Genomic DNA, 15,776 nt, shown 5'->3' on the forward strand with positions numbered 1-15,776 from the left:
GTATTTAGTGAAACGTTATGTGTAAACCATACCCTGAAGAAATCAGCGATATTCCCCGGTAAATAATGATTGTATAGCTCTTTTTTATCAAAAACCTGTATATTCCGTCTGGCCGCCGCCATTTTTGCCATTTTCAGTAGTCACGTGATGGTCGTGACGTCATCCATGCGTTCACTTTGTCAACACACGGAAACATGGCGGAGTATTTCAGTTCGGACTCGTCAGCAGAGGAACAAGTTTTGACCAATGTGAAGAGATTGGATGGGGGAATTCAGCCATACATATCAGTATGACAATACGACACCCTCTGTCCTAAGACCCTCACATCGTACAAGGAAAGACTTCCGAAGAAAACCCACAGTTTAAAGGGAACATGGGAGAAACCTCAGGGAGAGCAACAGAGGAGGGGTCCCTCTCCCAGGACGGACAGACGTGCAATAGATGCCGTGTGTAAATTGAAAAGATAATACATTTGCAACATAGGTAGTCCAAATGTTTGGAAATGCATGTGTGTATAATAGGAAGATGATATAAGATACTATATGTATGCATGTAGTACCACCCTTGCTAGCGATTCCCTCTCTAGTTTAGCATACTCAGCTTCGTTGTCCCTGGCCATAGAATCACGATTTTATGGGGCCGTACGCTATATGGAAAGGCCACCAAAAACTGTCCTGGCCTGGACGCTAAAGGATGTTAAAACGGGGCTAGCCGCTGCAATGGAAATGCGCTATAACATACCTTATTCTTACTCCGAGCACTACTTCTGCTTCTCCGTCGCTTCACACTTGCAGAGGGCGATTTCTCAACTGGCCGAACTGGTGTCCTGGTCGGTGATGACACCAGAAAGACCGATGGTACTGCATCTCCATTGAGTAATGGTTGTTCTTTAAATCCCATGTTATGTTTTATCATACTCTCAGAGTAGTCGTCCGGAAATTTGAAATGTTCGCTGCATACATGAGCCTGTGAATCTTTCGGTTCTGGCCGGCCACATTTCGCTAGCCACTGCCTCCGAATGTACTTACGCTCACCTTTTGGCAACAGATGGAACCGAGCATTCCGTGGATTGTTCCTATCAGAATTGTGGCAATATTTCGCGATACAGTGAGGCATATTTGAAGAGAGAAACTACAGTAAATAACATGGAGATCAACGTGTCTTCGAAAACCAAACGCATGGTTTACGTCACGTCCGGAAAATGGCGGCGCCCAAAGTGTTGATGTTATTTCGGTATATAATCAGTTTAAAATCACTGATAATGTCCATCCATCCATCCATCTTCTCCCGCTTATCCGTGGTCGGGTCGCGGGGGTAGCAGTTCCAGCAGAGAGCCCCAAACTTTCTTTTCCCTGGCGACATCAACCAGCTCTGACTGGGGGATCCCAAGGCGCTCCCAGGCCAGCGAAGAGATATAATCCCTCCACCTGGTCCTAGGTCTACCCCTTGGTCTCTTCCCAGCTGGACGTGCCTGGAACACCTCCCTAGGGAGGCGCCCAGGTGGCATCCTAACTAGGTGCCCGAACCACCTCAACTGGCTTCTTTCGACGCGAAGGAGGAGCGGCTCAACTCCGAGTCCCTCCCTGATGACCGAACTTCTCACCTTATCTCTAAGGGAGACACCAGCCACCCGGCGGAGGAAACCCATCTCGGCCGCTTGTATCCGCGATCTCGTTCTTTCGGTCATGACCCATCCTTCATGACCATAGGTGAGGGTAGGAACGAAAATGGCCCGGTAGACAGAGAGCTTTGCCTTCTGACTCAGCTCCCTTTTCGTCACAACGGTGCGGTAAAGCGACTGCAATACCGCTCCCGCTGCTCCGATTCTCCGGCCCATCTCACGCTCCATTGTTCCCTCACTCGAGAACAAGACCCCGAGATACTTGAACTCCTTCACTTGGGGTAAGGACTCATTCCCTACTTGGAGTGGACAGTCCATCGGTTTCCTGCTGAGAACCATGGCCTCAGATTTGGAGGTGCTGATCCTCATCCCAGCCGCTTCACACTCGGTTGCGAACCGATCCAGTGAGTGCTGAAGGTCGCAGACCGATGAAGCCATCAGAACCACATCATCTGCAAAAAGCAGTGGTGCAATCCTTACTCCACCGAACTGCAGACCCCCCCCCCCACGACTACGCCTCGAAATCCGATCCATGTATATTACAAACAGGATTGGTGACAAAGCGCAGCCCTGGCGGAGGCCAACCCTCACCGGAAATGGGTCCGACTTACTGCCGAGGACCCGGACACAGCTCTCGCTTTGGGAGTACAGAGATTGGATGGCCCTGAGTAGAGACCCCCTCACCCCATACTCCCGCAGCACCTCCCACAGTAACTCCCTGGGAACCCGGTCATACGCCTTCTCCAAGTCTACAAAACACATGTAGACCGGATAAGCGTACTCCCAGGCCCCCTCCAGGATCCTTGCGAGAGTAAAAAGCTGATCCGTCGTTCCACGACCAGGACGGAATCCGCATTGTTCCTCCTCAATCTGAGGTTCGACAATCGGCCTGACCCTCCTTTCAAGTACCTTGGAGTAAACTTTCCCGGGGAGGCTGAGTAGTGTGATGCCTCTGTAATTGGCACACACCCTCTGATCCCCCTTTTTGAAAAGGGGGACCACCACCCCGGTCTGCCACTCCTTCGGCACTGTTTCCGACTTCCACGCAACGTTGATGAGACGTGTCAACCATGACAGTCCCTCAACACCCAGAGCCTTCAGCATTTCCGGGCGGATCTCATCCACCCCCGGGGCTTTGCCACTGTGGAGTTGTTTAACGACCTCAGTGACCTCCCACCGGGAGATTGGTGTTGATCCCCCGTCATACTCCAGCTCTGCCTCTAACATAGAGGGCGGAGTTGTCGGGTTCAGGAGTTCCTCAAAGTGTTCCTTCCAACGCCCCAACACTCCATCAGTTGAGGTCAACAACGTCCCATCCTTACTGTACACAGCTTGGATGGTTCCCTGCTTCCCCCTCCTGAGGTGTCGGACAGTTTTCCAGAACAACTTTGGTGCCGCCCGAAAGTCCTTCTCCATGTCTTCTCCAAACTTCTCCCACACCCGCTGCTTTGCCTCGGCCACGGATGAGGCTGCTGCCCTTCGGGCCTGTCGGTACCTTGCAACTGCCTCGGGAGTCCCCCGGGATAACAAATCCCTGAAGGCCTCCTTCTTCAGTCGGACGGCTTCCCTGACCACCGGTGTCCACCAGGAGGTTCGAGGGTTACCGCCCCTTGAGGCACCTAGGACCTTGAGACCACAGCTCCCCACCGCGGCTTCGGCAATAGAGGCTTTGAACACCGACCACTCTGGTTCAATGTCCCCAACCTCCACAGGAATGCCCGAAAAGCTCCGCCGGAGGTGTGAGTTGAAGGCCTCCTGAACTTGGGCCTCCTCCAGACGTTCCCAGTTCACCCGAACTACACGTTTGGGCTTACCAGGTCTATCCAGAGGCTTCCCCCGCCACTCGACCCAACTCACCACCAGATGGTGATCAGTTGACAACTCCGCCCCTCTCTTTACCCGAGTGTCCAAAACATACGGCCTCAGGTCCGATGATACGATAACGAAATCGATCATGGACCTTCTGCCTAGGGTGCTCTGGTACCACGTACACTTATGAGCATCCTTATGTTCGAACATGGTGTTTGTTATGGCCAATCCATGACTAGCACAGAAGTCCAGTAACAAACCACCACTCCGGTTCAGATCAGGGGGGCCGTTCCTCCCAATCACGCCCCTCCAAGTGTCTCCATCATTGCCCACATGTGCGTTGAAGTCTCCCAGCAAGACTAAGGAGTCCCCTTCAGGAGCCCCATACAGGACTCTTTCCAGGGTCTCCAAGAAGGCCGAATACTCTGAACTGCTGTTGGGTGCATAAGCACACACAACAGTCAGAGTTTTCCCCCCCATAACCCGCAGGCGTAGGGAGGCGACCCTCTCGTCCACTGGGGTAAACTCCAACAACGAAGCACCTAACCGGGGACTTGTGAGTATCCCCACACCCGCCCGGCGCCTCACACCTTGAGCAACTCCGGAGAAGAATAGAGTCCAACCCCTATCCAGAAGTAAGGTTCCAGAGCCGACGCTGTGCGTAGAGGTGAGCCCAACCAGATCCAACTGGTACCGCTCCACCTCCCGCACAAGCTCCGGCTCCTTCCCCCCCAGAGAGGTGACGTTCCACGTCCCCAAAGCCAGCTTCTGCCGCCCGGGTCTGGTCCGTCGAGACCCTCCGCTTTCACTGCCACCCTTCTGGCAGCGCACCCGACCCCATCGATGTTTCCCGTAGGTGGTGGGCCCGCGGGACGGAGAAGCGGAGGTGTTGCCCACGTTGCCTTTTCGGGCTGGGCCCGGCCGGGCTCCGTGGCAAGCCCGGCCACCAGACGCTCGCCGACGAGTCCTCCTTCTGGGCCTGGCTCCAGAAGGGGACCCCGGGCTTCCTCCGGGCCGGGTATCCTCACTTCTTGTTGTTTCTTTCATGAGGTCTTTTGAACCAATCTTAGTCTGGCCCCTTGCCTGAGACCAATTTGCCATGGGAGACCCTACCAGGAACACAAGGTTCCAGACAACACAGCCCCCAGGTTCATCAGGGCACACAAACCTCTCTACCACGGTAAGGTGCTGGTTCTTCAGATAATGTCATCGGATAAAAATTAAAAAAAAAGACTGGCAGAGACTGGTCTGTTTTATCGGATGATAATTATTTAAAAATGAGTGTCATGAGCATACCATTCCTTTAATAGGGGATTTTTCGGCGCCTCCCGCTTTTTTAACGCTGATTTGGGTGGCTTGTGTAATTCGTGGAGAACCGCAGTTTTCGTCTTGGGGGCGGGGGGTGGGGAGTCCGTCCGTCAGTCCGACTGACGGACAACTTCTCACTTCAAAAAAGAAGAAGAAATCTAGACCGCAAAAATAATTAAACAATCGAGTACCTGTTTTTCCTGGCCAAGGACAGGTTCCATGAACACAACACGAGCGTAACTTGTCTTCACGTGGACGTGGTATGTCTCGTCTGAAAGGCTGACAGAGAGCACCGGAACGCCGCTCCAGCCCTTCAAATATTGCAGTACCCGTAAGGAGCCGTATATGCCACAGTGTTTACGTGGCTGTGTCTTTAGTTGTAAGCACAGTGGCGATCTGTTGTTATTAGCATCTGGTTAGCTAGCTATGCTAACGAATTTAAAGAGCTTTTCTACAACCAGGTGGAAGAGAGCTCTCTCCTGAGAGGCTCAAATAACCTCAGCTCAGTGAGGTTAAGTCACACCTTGATATGATCATTATATAGTTATTAATGAGACTAAATGAAAAACAGGTATAAAATACTATATGACAGTAACACAAAAGTTGTTAAAAATAACAAGAATAGAGTTTAAAAGGGGAGTGATTTGTAAAATATCCAAAAAGAAAAATCTGTTTACAGTTCTGTTTCATATGGGTGTTGAAAGATGTATCCATAGATCTCTTCATGTTGCTCTCAAAGTGCACCAGATTGATGCTTTTAACTTCAATAGTTAATATTCCCAGGGGAGCATGCGCCCAGACCCCCCTAGAGGAGGTTAGGTCCCCCCCCCACTTAAATCATGTTCACATGGATAGGATACTAATACATTTGCACACATCTTGTGTCCATATCTTTCTGTTTTGGTGGTCATGCCACAACCGTGCACGTGCATGCATGCGCGTGTCATGGTGAGATATCTGGATTAAGAGGTTGCTTTTTCTTTGCACAGCCTGAAAGAAAGGCGAAATGAATGGGCTGTGAGTTTAGTTTTTTTAAGCAGAGGTTGAGTTCAATAATTTGTACGACCCTCGGAGGATGTTGTAAAAATTGAAAGGAAAAAGGTTCCCCACCCCTGCTGTAAATAATAATAAAAACCCTTGATTTATAACTTAACATCTCTGTCTCCTATTGATCTGAGTATATTATAAAGAATAGCCAGTTAATAATGCATTATAGCACAGGCCTTTGTCAGATGGTATATTACGCTGTTTTTATTCTGCTTCGAATAGTTCTCTCTTTTTTCACCATACCTGTGTTTGCATCACTGTAACCAATGAGCACCTGCATGTGTATGAGAATGGCCCTGACACAATTTCAGCCCAGATTTACAAACTCCTGGCAGGACAAGCTCGAGCTCAATTCTCGCACTGAATTTAAAAAAAGTGAGTGAGGGACTGCAATATAAGAGGGAAAGAAAGAGAAACTTTAAAACTGTTCAATTGTTATGATGTGTAAAGACTGATATGTTCTACAATCGGGTGAAACTGTTAAAGGTGGGGTAGGTAAGTTTCAGAAACTGGCTCGAGATACACTTTTTGTTATATTCCATGGAATGCTCTTAACATCCCGATAGCAATGAATATCTTAAGTGCTTTGACAAAAAATCCATAAAAAAAATTCATCTGTAGAAGCCGTAATACTGTAAAAAGTACAACAGGCAGGTAGGCCATCCAATCCGTTTAGCTGGGCCGGCTAAACGGATTGGATGGCCTACCTGCCTGTCAGCCTTCCATCTGGGCACAAACTTATCGCGTGTCCTCATTGGTCATGTGCGCGTTCGTGTGTGTTGGAGGAGGGGCTCTGTAAGGAAGTGGCAGATTTTCTCCGGTTGTGTATTTTCAAATTCTAGCGATCTCGAGCCGGTTTCTGAAACTTACCTACCCCACCTTTAAGTCATGATGTGAAACGGTTCACAAAGAAAAAGGTAAACTCAAGCTGCTGCTACACTTTATTTGATTTATCTAAAATTAAGCACTTTTAAGATGCACATATTTTCAATACACAGTATTTTACTGTATATCTGTATAGTTCATTGTTAATTGACAATACACATTGTTGTTTATGAATTGTACTTTCTTTATTTGATTGGCAGTCAGTTGTTGATTACATGCAGACGTTGATAAAGCTACAGCTACTTCAATATATATCTCACTAATTCATAAAGCATGTTAGACATTTTGATGTTCCGGACCTTTGCATGGGGACATTTTCTCTAACTGGACCTCGTTGAATTTTAGTTGAATACCCCTGCTCTACAGGGAAGGGAAAACCCAAAAATCATAATAGGACCCCTTATTGCTTCTTGTATTGATGCAACCTTAACATTCTCCTGACTTCTTGTGAGCATCTGCTGCTGAGGTTGATGGCAGCACAGTCACTCGACATGCATACTGTGATCAGATGCTAACTGTGATCAGATGCAACAGAAAGTACGTTACTACAGGATGTGGTTTTTACGCCCCCCAGGAAATAACTGCAAGAGGTTAGCCACCAACCGAATGCTTGTCTCTAATATTCAAACAGCAAATTATAAAGTTTATAAAGACAACATTTTAATTTAGTTCTGTGAAAACCTGTTCTTTAATTTAAATTCATATTGATAGGGGTGCCTATTTTGGCTCTACACAGTATGACACATTCATATTATATAGGCATAGCATACATGTTTAACACTTGTTACATTCAGTTTCCATTTCTCATAAGGTTGTCAGAGAAAGATAAAGAATGCAGCGATGCCACACATGTAAACATGTGGACTAGGATCTGATTAAGATAACTTTAATTTTATTCTATCGTTTTTTTATAAATCTGACTAACCAGCAGAGAATTGTCATTTCCTGTATCTTGTGCTGCAGACAGTTGCATTAGGAGGTTGTGACTTTAAACAGGAACTCTTCTCTCAACCATCCACGCTGTGATTTATATTTTCTTTCTATTTTGGCTCACACTCACAGAGAGAAGGAACTGCCACCCTGATGACAATGAATTTCACATCTTGTCCCCGTGTCAGCATTGACTTTTCAGGCAGATTTCTGCCTCCGGTTTACATCTTAGTCTTCATCGTTGGTCTGGTAGCTAATGGATGGGGATTAAAGTCTCTGCTGCACAACTGGAAGAAACTGGGGAACATCAATATCTTTGTTCTCAACCTCGGACTCGCTGATGTTTTGTACCTGCTCACAGTGCCATTTTTGGTGGTGTACTACTTAATGGGCAGTAAGTGGATCTTTGGAGATGTGTTTTGCAAGATAACAAGATTCTGCTTCAACCTGAATCTGTATGGCAGCATTGGGTTCCTCACTTGCATAAGTGTGTACAGGTACCTGGCTATTGTCCATCCGATGAGAGTTTTGGGAAGAATAACTGTCCTCCACTCTGTTGGGATCTCAGTCTTGGTTTGGCTGTTGGTGAGCATTCAAAGTCTTCCTGACATGTTCTTCAGCAAAACGTTTAGAAACAAGCCTGGGAAATGTTATGATACCACCGATAAGTTCTACGTCGAGGATTACCTGAAGTACAGCCTTGGATGGACTCTCACTGGGTTTTGTATCCCATTCCTGATCGCCCTGGGCTGCTATGGACATGTGATTGTTGTGCTCTGTCGCACAAACACCACTGACAAGGTACTGAAACAGAGATGCTTGAAGTTGCTGTTCATCTTGATTCTGCTTTACTCGGTTTGTTACATCCCCTATCATGTGTTGAAGAACCTCAACCTCTGGTCAAGAGTACTGTCCAAACAGAGACAATGCCGTAAATGGTTTGATGCAGTCTACATTGCTCATCAGATAAGTCGTGGCCTTGTGTGTCTGAACAGTGCTCTCAACCCTCTGGTGTACCTCCATGGAGAGGAAAATATTCCTGCTCAACTCGGGAAGCTGCTCCTGCGAGCTCGTGAGACCTTCAGCCGTTTGTTAAACTCCAGCTCTGTGCCTGTAGCTCAGACTACAGTTGAGGTTTAACAAGATTTAAGACAAATAGCAGAATTCAGCTTTTCTATGTCTCACTTATAGGTCTATATTTCTTTTTCATAGTCTGTTGAGTAACAAAAATAACAACAAATGTATAATGTGACTTCCATTTAAATATGGGGGAATTTTAATGCTGTTTGGTTCCTGTGTGTGAATTCAAACGTTAAGGGATATCTTTGTGTATCATCAAGACTAGGATATATATCTTTCTGTCAGATAAGGTTTTTAGGTTAAAAATATATCCACATTCATTAAACCCTGTTATTATAAAAAATACAAGAATAAGTTATACTCTACAAATGCTGATAATCTTTACCGCAACAACAAATATATTAAAAACATTATTGCATGATAAAGCCAGAGTTTGTGTTACTATATTACTTTAATAACTTCAAGGTCTTAACACATGTTTTAGTTTTTAGTTTAGATTGTGCTATAAGCATTCAATTAATTTATACATTGTTGGCTTAGTTCCTGACCATTTGTTTTTATAAATATATGGAGTTTTCCAAAAATAATAAACAATTACAATATGCAGCTTGATATTGTCAATGTTAATCTTAACTAAAATAAAGAAAGGATGCAAAACTTTTTTTTAGAAGTTGGCTACATAAATCCAGAATATTCTTGTATGTATATTGGGACTGAGAAACACTATTTAATGTCTAAAGAGCAGAGATGCTGTGGGTCATTGTGCAATCATTACCTGGGAGGAGTCATATTCCAAGGAAAATGATAGAAGGAATTGTGGTGCAAGAAGAAAAAAAAACAGGAATGTACAACACACACACACACACACACACTGCCATGACAGTTGCTGCAGCATTTGAAAAACTTTGATCACATACAGTAGGCTACCAGTCAAAAGTTTGGACACACCTTCTCATTCGAAGGTTTTTATTTGGATTATTTTTTACATTGTAGATTAATACCGAAGACATCAAAACTATGAAAAAACATAATATGGAATGATGTGGTAAACATAAAGGTGTTAAACAAACCAGTATATGATTTATATTTTAGATTTTTCAGAGTAGCTTGCAACCTTGGGCTGCTCTCTTTGTCTCCCTGCTCCTGCCTGTTGGCGTCAGCTGATGGAGGTGTTACAGTGCTTTATCTTGTTATGCACAATGTTGATTATTCTCTCAGAACTAGCTAAATACATGGGTAACGGTTCTACTTGAGCCCAATTTGAATACCATAAAGAAAATATTAAAGCCAGCTCAAGCTAAATGTCAAATGTATTTAATTAATGTACAGTTGTTTTGATTTATTTTTTATTTTATTTGAGTTTCAGTACATATTTCTGAACGTGAAGTATAATAACTGCAGTGGTCTCCCTGTCAGAATGACAAAGATCCTCAGTGAAGCACAAGCCCATGTTTCACTAAATTGTAAGTACATCTTATTAAAAAGATCAGTTCAATGCAACTAATGTCTTCTGTGTTATTGCATGATGTTAAAATTGGTTTGCCATGAATTTAGTGATGGATTGTAATCATTTGACATGAAGCATTTAAGTGTTTCTCAGTTACAAGGTTGTTGTTTTAATAAATCAGACGTGCTGATGGTGCAGCGCTGTGCTGTACCTCTTTATATAGGCATTTTGTCCCTAACAAATCGTTTTTGCGCTGATCAGGGGGTACTTGGCTGACATTGTTTTTCAAAGGGGGTACATTATTGAAAAAAGTTTGAGAACCACTGGTCCAGGAGGTGTACCACTTTTCACCAGAAATCCAACGTTTGACATGGTTTTTGTTTTAAACGTTTAGCCCAAACACCTGTCATTGTGAAGGCGGTCCACGTAGACGTTGGGCGGCAGCCGGTAAACTGCCCAGATAAACATCGCTAATGTCGGAACAACTGAATATATCGCAAACTTCAGCCAAAGCAGATTAAACAATATGATTGAGAACCGATCACAATCGTCAAAAGGTAAAAATAAGTGTGTTTTTCAATACTGTATCAATACTATGAGGTTTAAAAAAAGGTAATTAGCGTGTTAGCATGCTAGCAACATTAGCATGCTAGCAACATTACCATAGACTGTTTAATCTAAGCTAGTGCTAGAAAAATAACACTAAAAATGCTACAGTGTAAAAATGCTCTGTAACATGTATTAGACCTGAATTCAAAAAGTACTGAACCAAGGTAAAGGTACTCATTATGCAATTGTTCCTATTTCAGAATAATATATCCATCGTCTTATTATGTTACTGGATTAACATTTTTGATGCGTTAAAGAAACATCACTTTAATGTTGAAGCTGGTATGGTGGGGCTTATTTTAATTACTTTAAAATTCTACTGGTTAACTAAACTGAATGAGCTGAATGAATCTGTGATCATATATAAATATTCATTAAAAAAACTTAGTAACCAAAGTAACCAAATACCTTTTATAAATGTACTAGAGTGAATGTACACTTTTCCCTCTGAATTGTAGTGGGATAGAAGTACAAAGTAGCACAAGATTGAAATACTCAAGCAAAGTACACATCTCTCAAAATTGTGAAAATACCATATAATTAAGATACTACGTTCACGTATCTCAATATTGTACATCATCATCGTCGTCGTCGTCGTCGTCGTCGTCGTCGTCGTCGTCGTCGTCGTCGTCGTCGTCGTCGTCGTCGTCGTCGTCATCATCATCATCAGAGATAAATTATCTTTCAATTCATTAAAGTGAATGAGGAGACATTTGAATTTATGAGACAAAGAGGACCAAAAAACTCTCTTTGGACCCTAGGGAGTGGAGGTCTCCCGCCTGCTGCAGCAGGTCTTTCCTGAAGCGTACATCCTCTGCATCCGGCCTCTTACCCCGGCCCTGTTTCAGGTGACATGACATGGACGTGTGAGTACTTCCAGCCAATATTAAACGTTTGTTTATTTTGGTAGCTTGCACTAGAAGGTTAACCGGCTATGTATTTAACATCACCACGCTCCCAAGCTACTACTCAGACCTATATCACTTAATTAAATGTCCAAATATGTAACTTTTGTGTTGCACTACATATTTTTTAATGAACTATCAGCATTATTACTGATGTATCTATTTATTTATTTAAACCTTGCATGCAAAAAAGAGAAATATGTAATTTACTTTCTTGTCCAGTTAGTGTCTGTCGAGCAGCCAAAAATCAACTCAAGTATTGGCCTGCATTAGTCTTGTGTTATATTATATTAGGACAACCAGTTTAAAGCTTTTGTTCATCTGTGATATGAAAGAATACTTCCTCCATCACTGGTTAAAACAAGCTCATGTGAGCAATGTTCAAGTTCACAGGGAATAAAAAAAAGACTGATAAAACTATAGGTGGACAGATTTAATTGAAATACTATAACTATGCAAATAAAACACAATATGGTTATATTATTCCTCAATATAATATGTTGTATTCTGCTTGTACAACATGTTTTTTTTCTGTTTTTCTTATCTATTGATATTTTTTCCTAAACATTCAACATTATGACGGTTTCTTATATTCCATAAACCTTACCTAAATACACATTCAATTGAATTAATTAACTGCCTAGTAGGGCTGTGCAATTAATCATATATTAATCTTGATTACGATTTTGGCTTGCAACGATTACGAAAACAACGTAATCGAAATAAAACGATTATTATTTGTATTAAAAAAAAGAAAAACTTTTTTTCCTTTTTTTTTTAAATAGTTTTTTCAGTTGAATTATACTTAAAGTTCAGGGTAATCAACTGTTAAAAACATACTGTTCAATCTTTTTTTTTCAATAAATTGATGTATTCAAAGTAATCGTTTTTAATAATCGTGATATCAATTATTAACCAAAGATAATCGTGATTATGATTTTTTCCATAATCGCACAGCCCAACTGCCTAGTAATTGTTAGTTTAGTGCACCTAAAAATCAGCCATCCTCATGTCACTCATAAATCCACCATTAACTTCTCCACAGCTGCCAAGCACCAAAAAGAAACTTGAGACCTCGACTTATATCTATCTTTTAATGTGTGGCATGGTGTGACTGTAGACTTCTGTCTTGGCAGTTTGCTTTTCTAAACCTGAGCTTTAATTTAATTGTGCCCTCAACAACATAACAACTATTCTCCTCTATATATTTTAAAAGTAAAATCTTATTAACTTAGTTTGTATGTGTATGTAAAAAAGCATTTGAGGTATTGTTTCACAGTTACATGGTAAACTGGTGTTAATCAATGGTATTAGTAATGTTGTTGTGAATAAATGAAAGATTAAAGACTATTAAGTACATAAAGTTACATTTTCCAATTAATTAATTAACCTTTATTTTCATTTGTTTAAATTACGAAGCAAATCTGCATCACCCAAACTGCTTCTACATGTCTTAAATGATAGTATGCACTTTAAGTGTTTGATAAAACTGTTAAGGTACATAAGGATTAATATAAGGTGAGATTTAGTTTTACACCTTTGGACACATGAACAGTCCTTATGTGCTTTCAGATATCAAGACCACATCCTCAGTTGTGGTGTGGACAAATCATACGTGATGCTGACATGTCTTTACTTTGATCTCCCTTTTATCTAGCCGTGACAGCGAGCATCAAAAAGGAAGTCTTCTTTGAACAGATCCTACATGTAGGTCAGGTTTTCTTAATTCGCTCATAAGCCAAATCATCTACAGAGAAAAAGATTTGTTGTAACGCTCTCTTAATACACAATGAATAAGTCTTCTTGTACTCGTGTCAGCTTTGACTTTACACGCACATTTCTGCCTCCTGTTTACATCTTAGTCTTCATCGTTGGTCTGCTCGCTAATGGATGGGGTTTGAAATCTTTGGTTCAGAAGTGGAAGAAACTGGGAAACATCAATGTTTTTGTTTTCAACCTCGGACTCGCTGATGTTTTGTACCTGCTCACACTCCCATTTTTGGTGGTGTACTACTTAATGGGCAGTAAGTGGATCTTTGGAGATGTGTTTTGCAAGATAACAAGATTCTGCTTCAACCTGAATCTGTATGGCAGCATTGGGTTCCTCACTTGCATAAGTGTGTACAGGTACCTGGCTATTGTCCATCCGATGAGAGTTTTGGGAAGAATAACTGTCCTCCACTCTGTTGGGATCTCAGTCTTGGTTTGGCTGTTGGTGAGCATTCAAAGTCTTCCTGACATGTTCTTCAGCAAAACGTTTAGAAACAAGCCTGGGAAATGTTATGATACCACCGATAAGTTCTACGTCGAGGATTACCTGAAGTACAGCCTTGGATGGACTCTCACTGGGTTTTGTATCCCATTCCTGATCGCCCTGGGCTGCTATGGACATGTGATTGTTGTGCTCTGTCGCACAAACACCACTGACAAGGTACTGAAACAGAGATGCTTGAAGTTGCTGTTCATCTTGATTCTGCTTTACTCGGTTTGTTACATCCCCTATCATGTGTTGAAGAACCTCAACCTCTGGTCAAGAGTACTGTCCAAACAGAGACAATGCCGTAAATGGTTTGATGCAGTCTACATTGCTCATCAGATAAGTCGTGGCCTTGTGTGTCTGAACAGTGCTCTCAACCCTCTGGTGTACCTCCATGGAGAGGAAAATATTCCTGCTCAACTCGGGAAGCTGCTCCTGCGAGCTCGTGAGACCTTCAGCCGTTTGTCAAACTCCAGCTCTGTGCCTGTAGCTCAGACTACAGTTGAGGTTTAACAAGATTTAAGACAAATAGCAGAATTCAGCTTTTCTATGTCTCACTTATAGGTCTATATTTCTTTTTCATAGTCTGTTGAGTAACAAAAATAACAACAAATGTATAATGTGACTTCCATTTAAATATGGGGGAATTTTAATGCTGTTTGGTTCCTGTGTGTGAATTCAAACGTTAAGGGATATCTTTGTGTATCATCAAGACTAGGATATATATCTTTCTGTCAGATAAGGTTTTTAGGTTAAAAATATATCCACATTCATTAAACCCTGTTATTATAAAAAATACAAGAATAAGTTATACTCTACAAATGCTGATAATCTTTACCGCAACAACAAATATATTAAAAACATTATTGCATGATAAAGCCAGAGTTTGTGTTACTATATTACTTTAATAACTTCAAGGTCTTAACACATGTTTTAGTTTTTAGTTTAGATTGTGCTATAAGCATTCAATTAATTTATACATTGTTGGCTTAGTTCCTGACCATTTGTTTTTATAAATATATGGAGTTTTCCAAAAATAATAAACAATTACAATATGCAGCTTGATATTGTCAATGTTAATCTTAACTAAAATAAAGAAAGGATGCAAAACTTTTTTTTAGAAGTTGGCTACATAAATCCAGAATATTCTTGTATGTATATTGGGACTGAGAAACACTATTTAATGTCTAAAGAGCAGAGATGCTGTGGGTCATTGTGCAATCATTACCTGGGAGGAGTCATATTCCAAGGAAAATGATAGAAGGAATTGTGGTGCAAGAAGAAAAAAAAACAGGAATGTACAACACACACACACACACACACACACTGCCATGACAGTTGCTGCAGCATTTGAAAAACTTTGATCACATACAGTAGGCTACCAGTCAAAAGTTTGGACACACCTTCTCATTCGAAGGTTTTTATTTGGATTATTTTTTACATTGTAGATTAATACCGAAGACATCAAAACTATGAAAAAAACATAATATGGAATGATGTGGTAAACATAAAGGTGTTAAACAAACCAGTATATGATTTATATTTTAGATTTTTCAGAGTAGCTTGCAACCTTGGGCTGCTCTCTTTGTCTCCCTGCTCCTGCCTGTTGGCGTCAGCTGATGGAGGTGTTACAGTGCTTTATCTTGTTATGCACAATGTTGATTATTCTCTCAGAACTAGCTAAATACATGGGTAACGGTTCTACTTGAGCCCAATTTGAATACCATAAAGAAAATATTAAAGCCAGCTCAAGCTAAATGTCAAATGTATTTAATTAATGTACAGTTGTTTTGATTTATTTTTTATTTTATTTGAGTTTCAGTACATATTTCTGAACGTGAAGTATAATAACTGCAGTGGTCTCCCTGTCAGAATGAC

At 42.0% G+C, this 15,776-nt stretch overlaps 2 protein-coding genes across 2 annotated transcripts; both read left to right on the plus strand.

Annotated features, from left to right (window-relative positions):
• Nucleotides 1-7,632: 7,632 nt before the first annotated feature.
• Nucleotides 7,633-10,180, plus strand: LOC117450177 (P2Y purinoceptor 1-like). Its single transcript, XM_034088263.2, has one exon. It carries the CDS (start codon nt 7,754-7,756, stop codon nt 8,738-8,740), a length of 987 nt encoding a protein of 328 aa, XP_033944154.1. The 5' UTR covers nt 7,633-7,753; the 3' UTR covers nt 8,741-10,180.
• Nucleotides 10,181-13,430: 3,250 nt separating this feature from the next.
• LOC117450178 (P2Y purinoceptor 1-like) lies at nt 13,431-15,353 on the plus strand. The gene has a single exon (XM_034088264.1). The coding sequence runs from the start codon at nt 13,431-13,433 to the stop codon at nt 14,409-14,411; it is 981 nt and encodes a 326-aa protein (XP_033944155.1). The 3' UTR covers nt 14,412-15,353.
• Nucleotides 15,354-15,776: the final 423 nt, after the last annotated feature.

Source organism: Pseudochaenichthys georgianus, chromosome 7 (assembly GCF_902827115.2).
Source record: "Pseudochaenichthys georgianus chromosome 7, fPseGeo1.2, whole genome shotgun sequence".
Taxonomy (NCBI): domain Eukaryota; kingdom Metazoa; phylum Chordata; class Actinopteri; order Perciformes; family Channichthyidae; genus Pseudochaenichthys; species Pseudochaenichthys georgianus.

Bases quoted from the DNA above. Each gene is read 5' to 3' on its own strand.
- LOC117450177 (XM_034088263.2), top strand. From the start codon at position 7,754: ATGACAATGAATTTCACATCTTGTCCCCGTGTCAGCATTGACTTTTCA.
- LOC117450178 (XM_034088264.1), top strand. From the start codon at position 13,431: ATGAATAAGTCTTCTTGTACTCGTGTCAGCTTTGACTTTACACGCACA.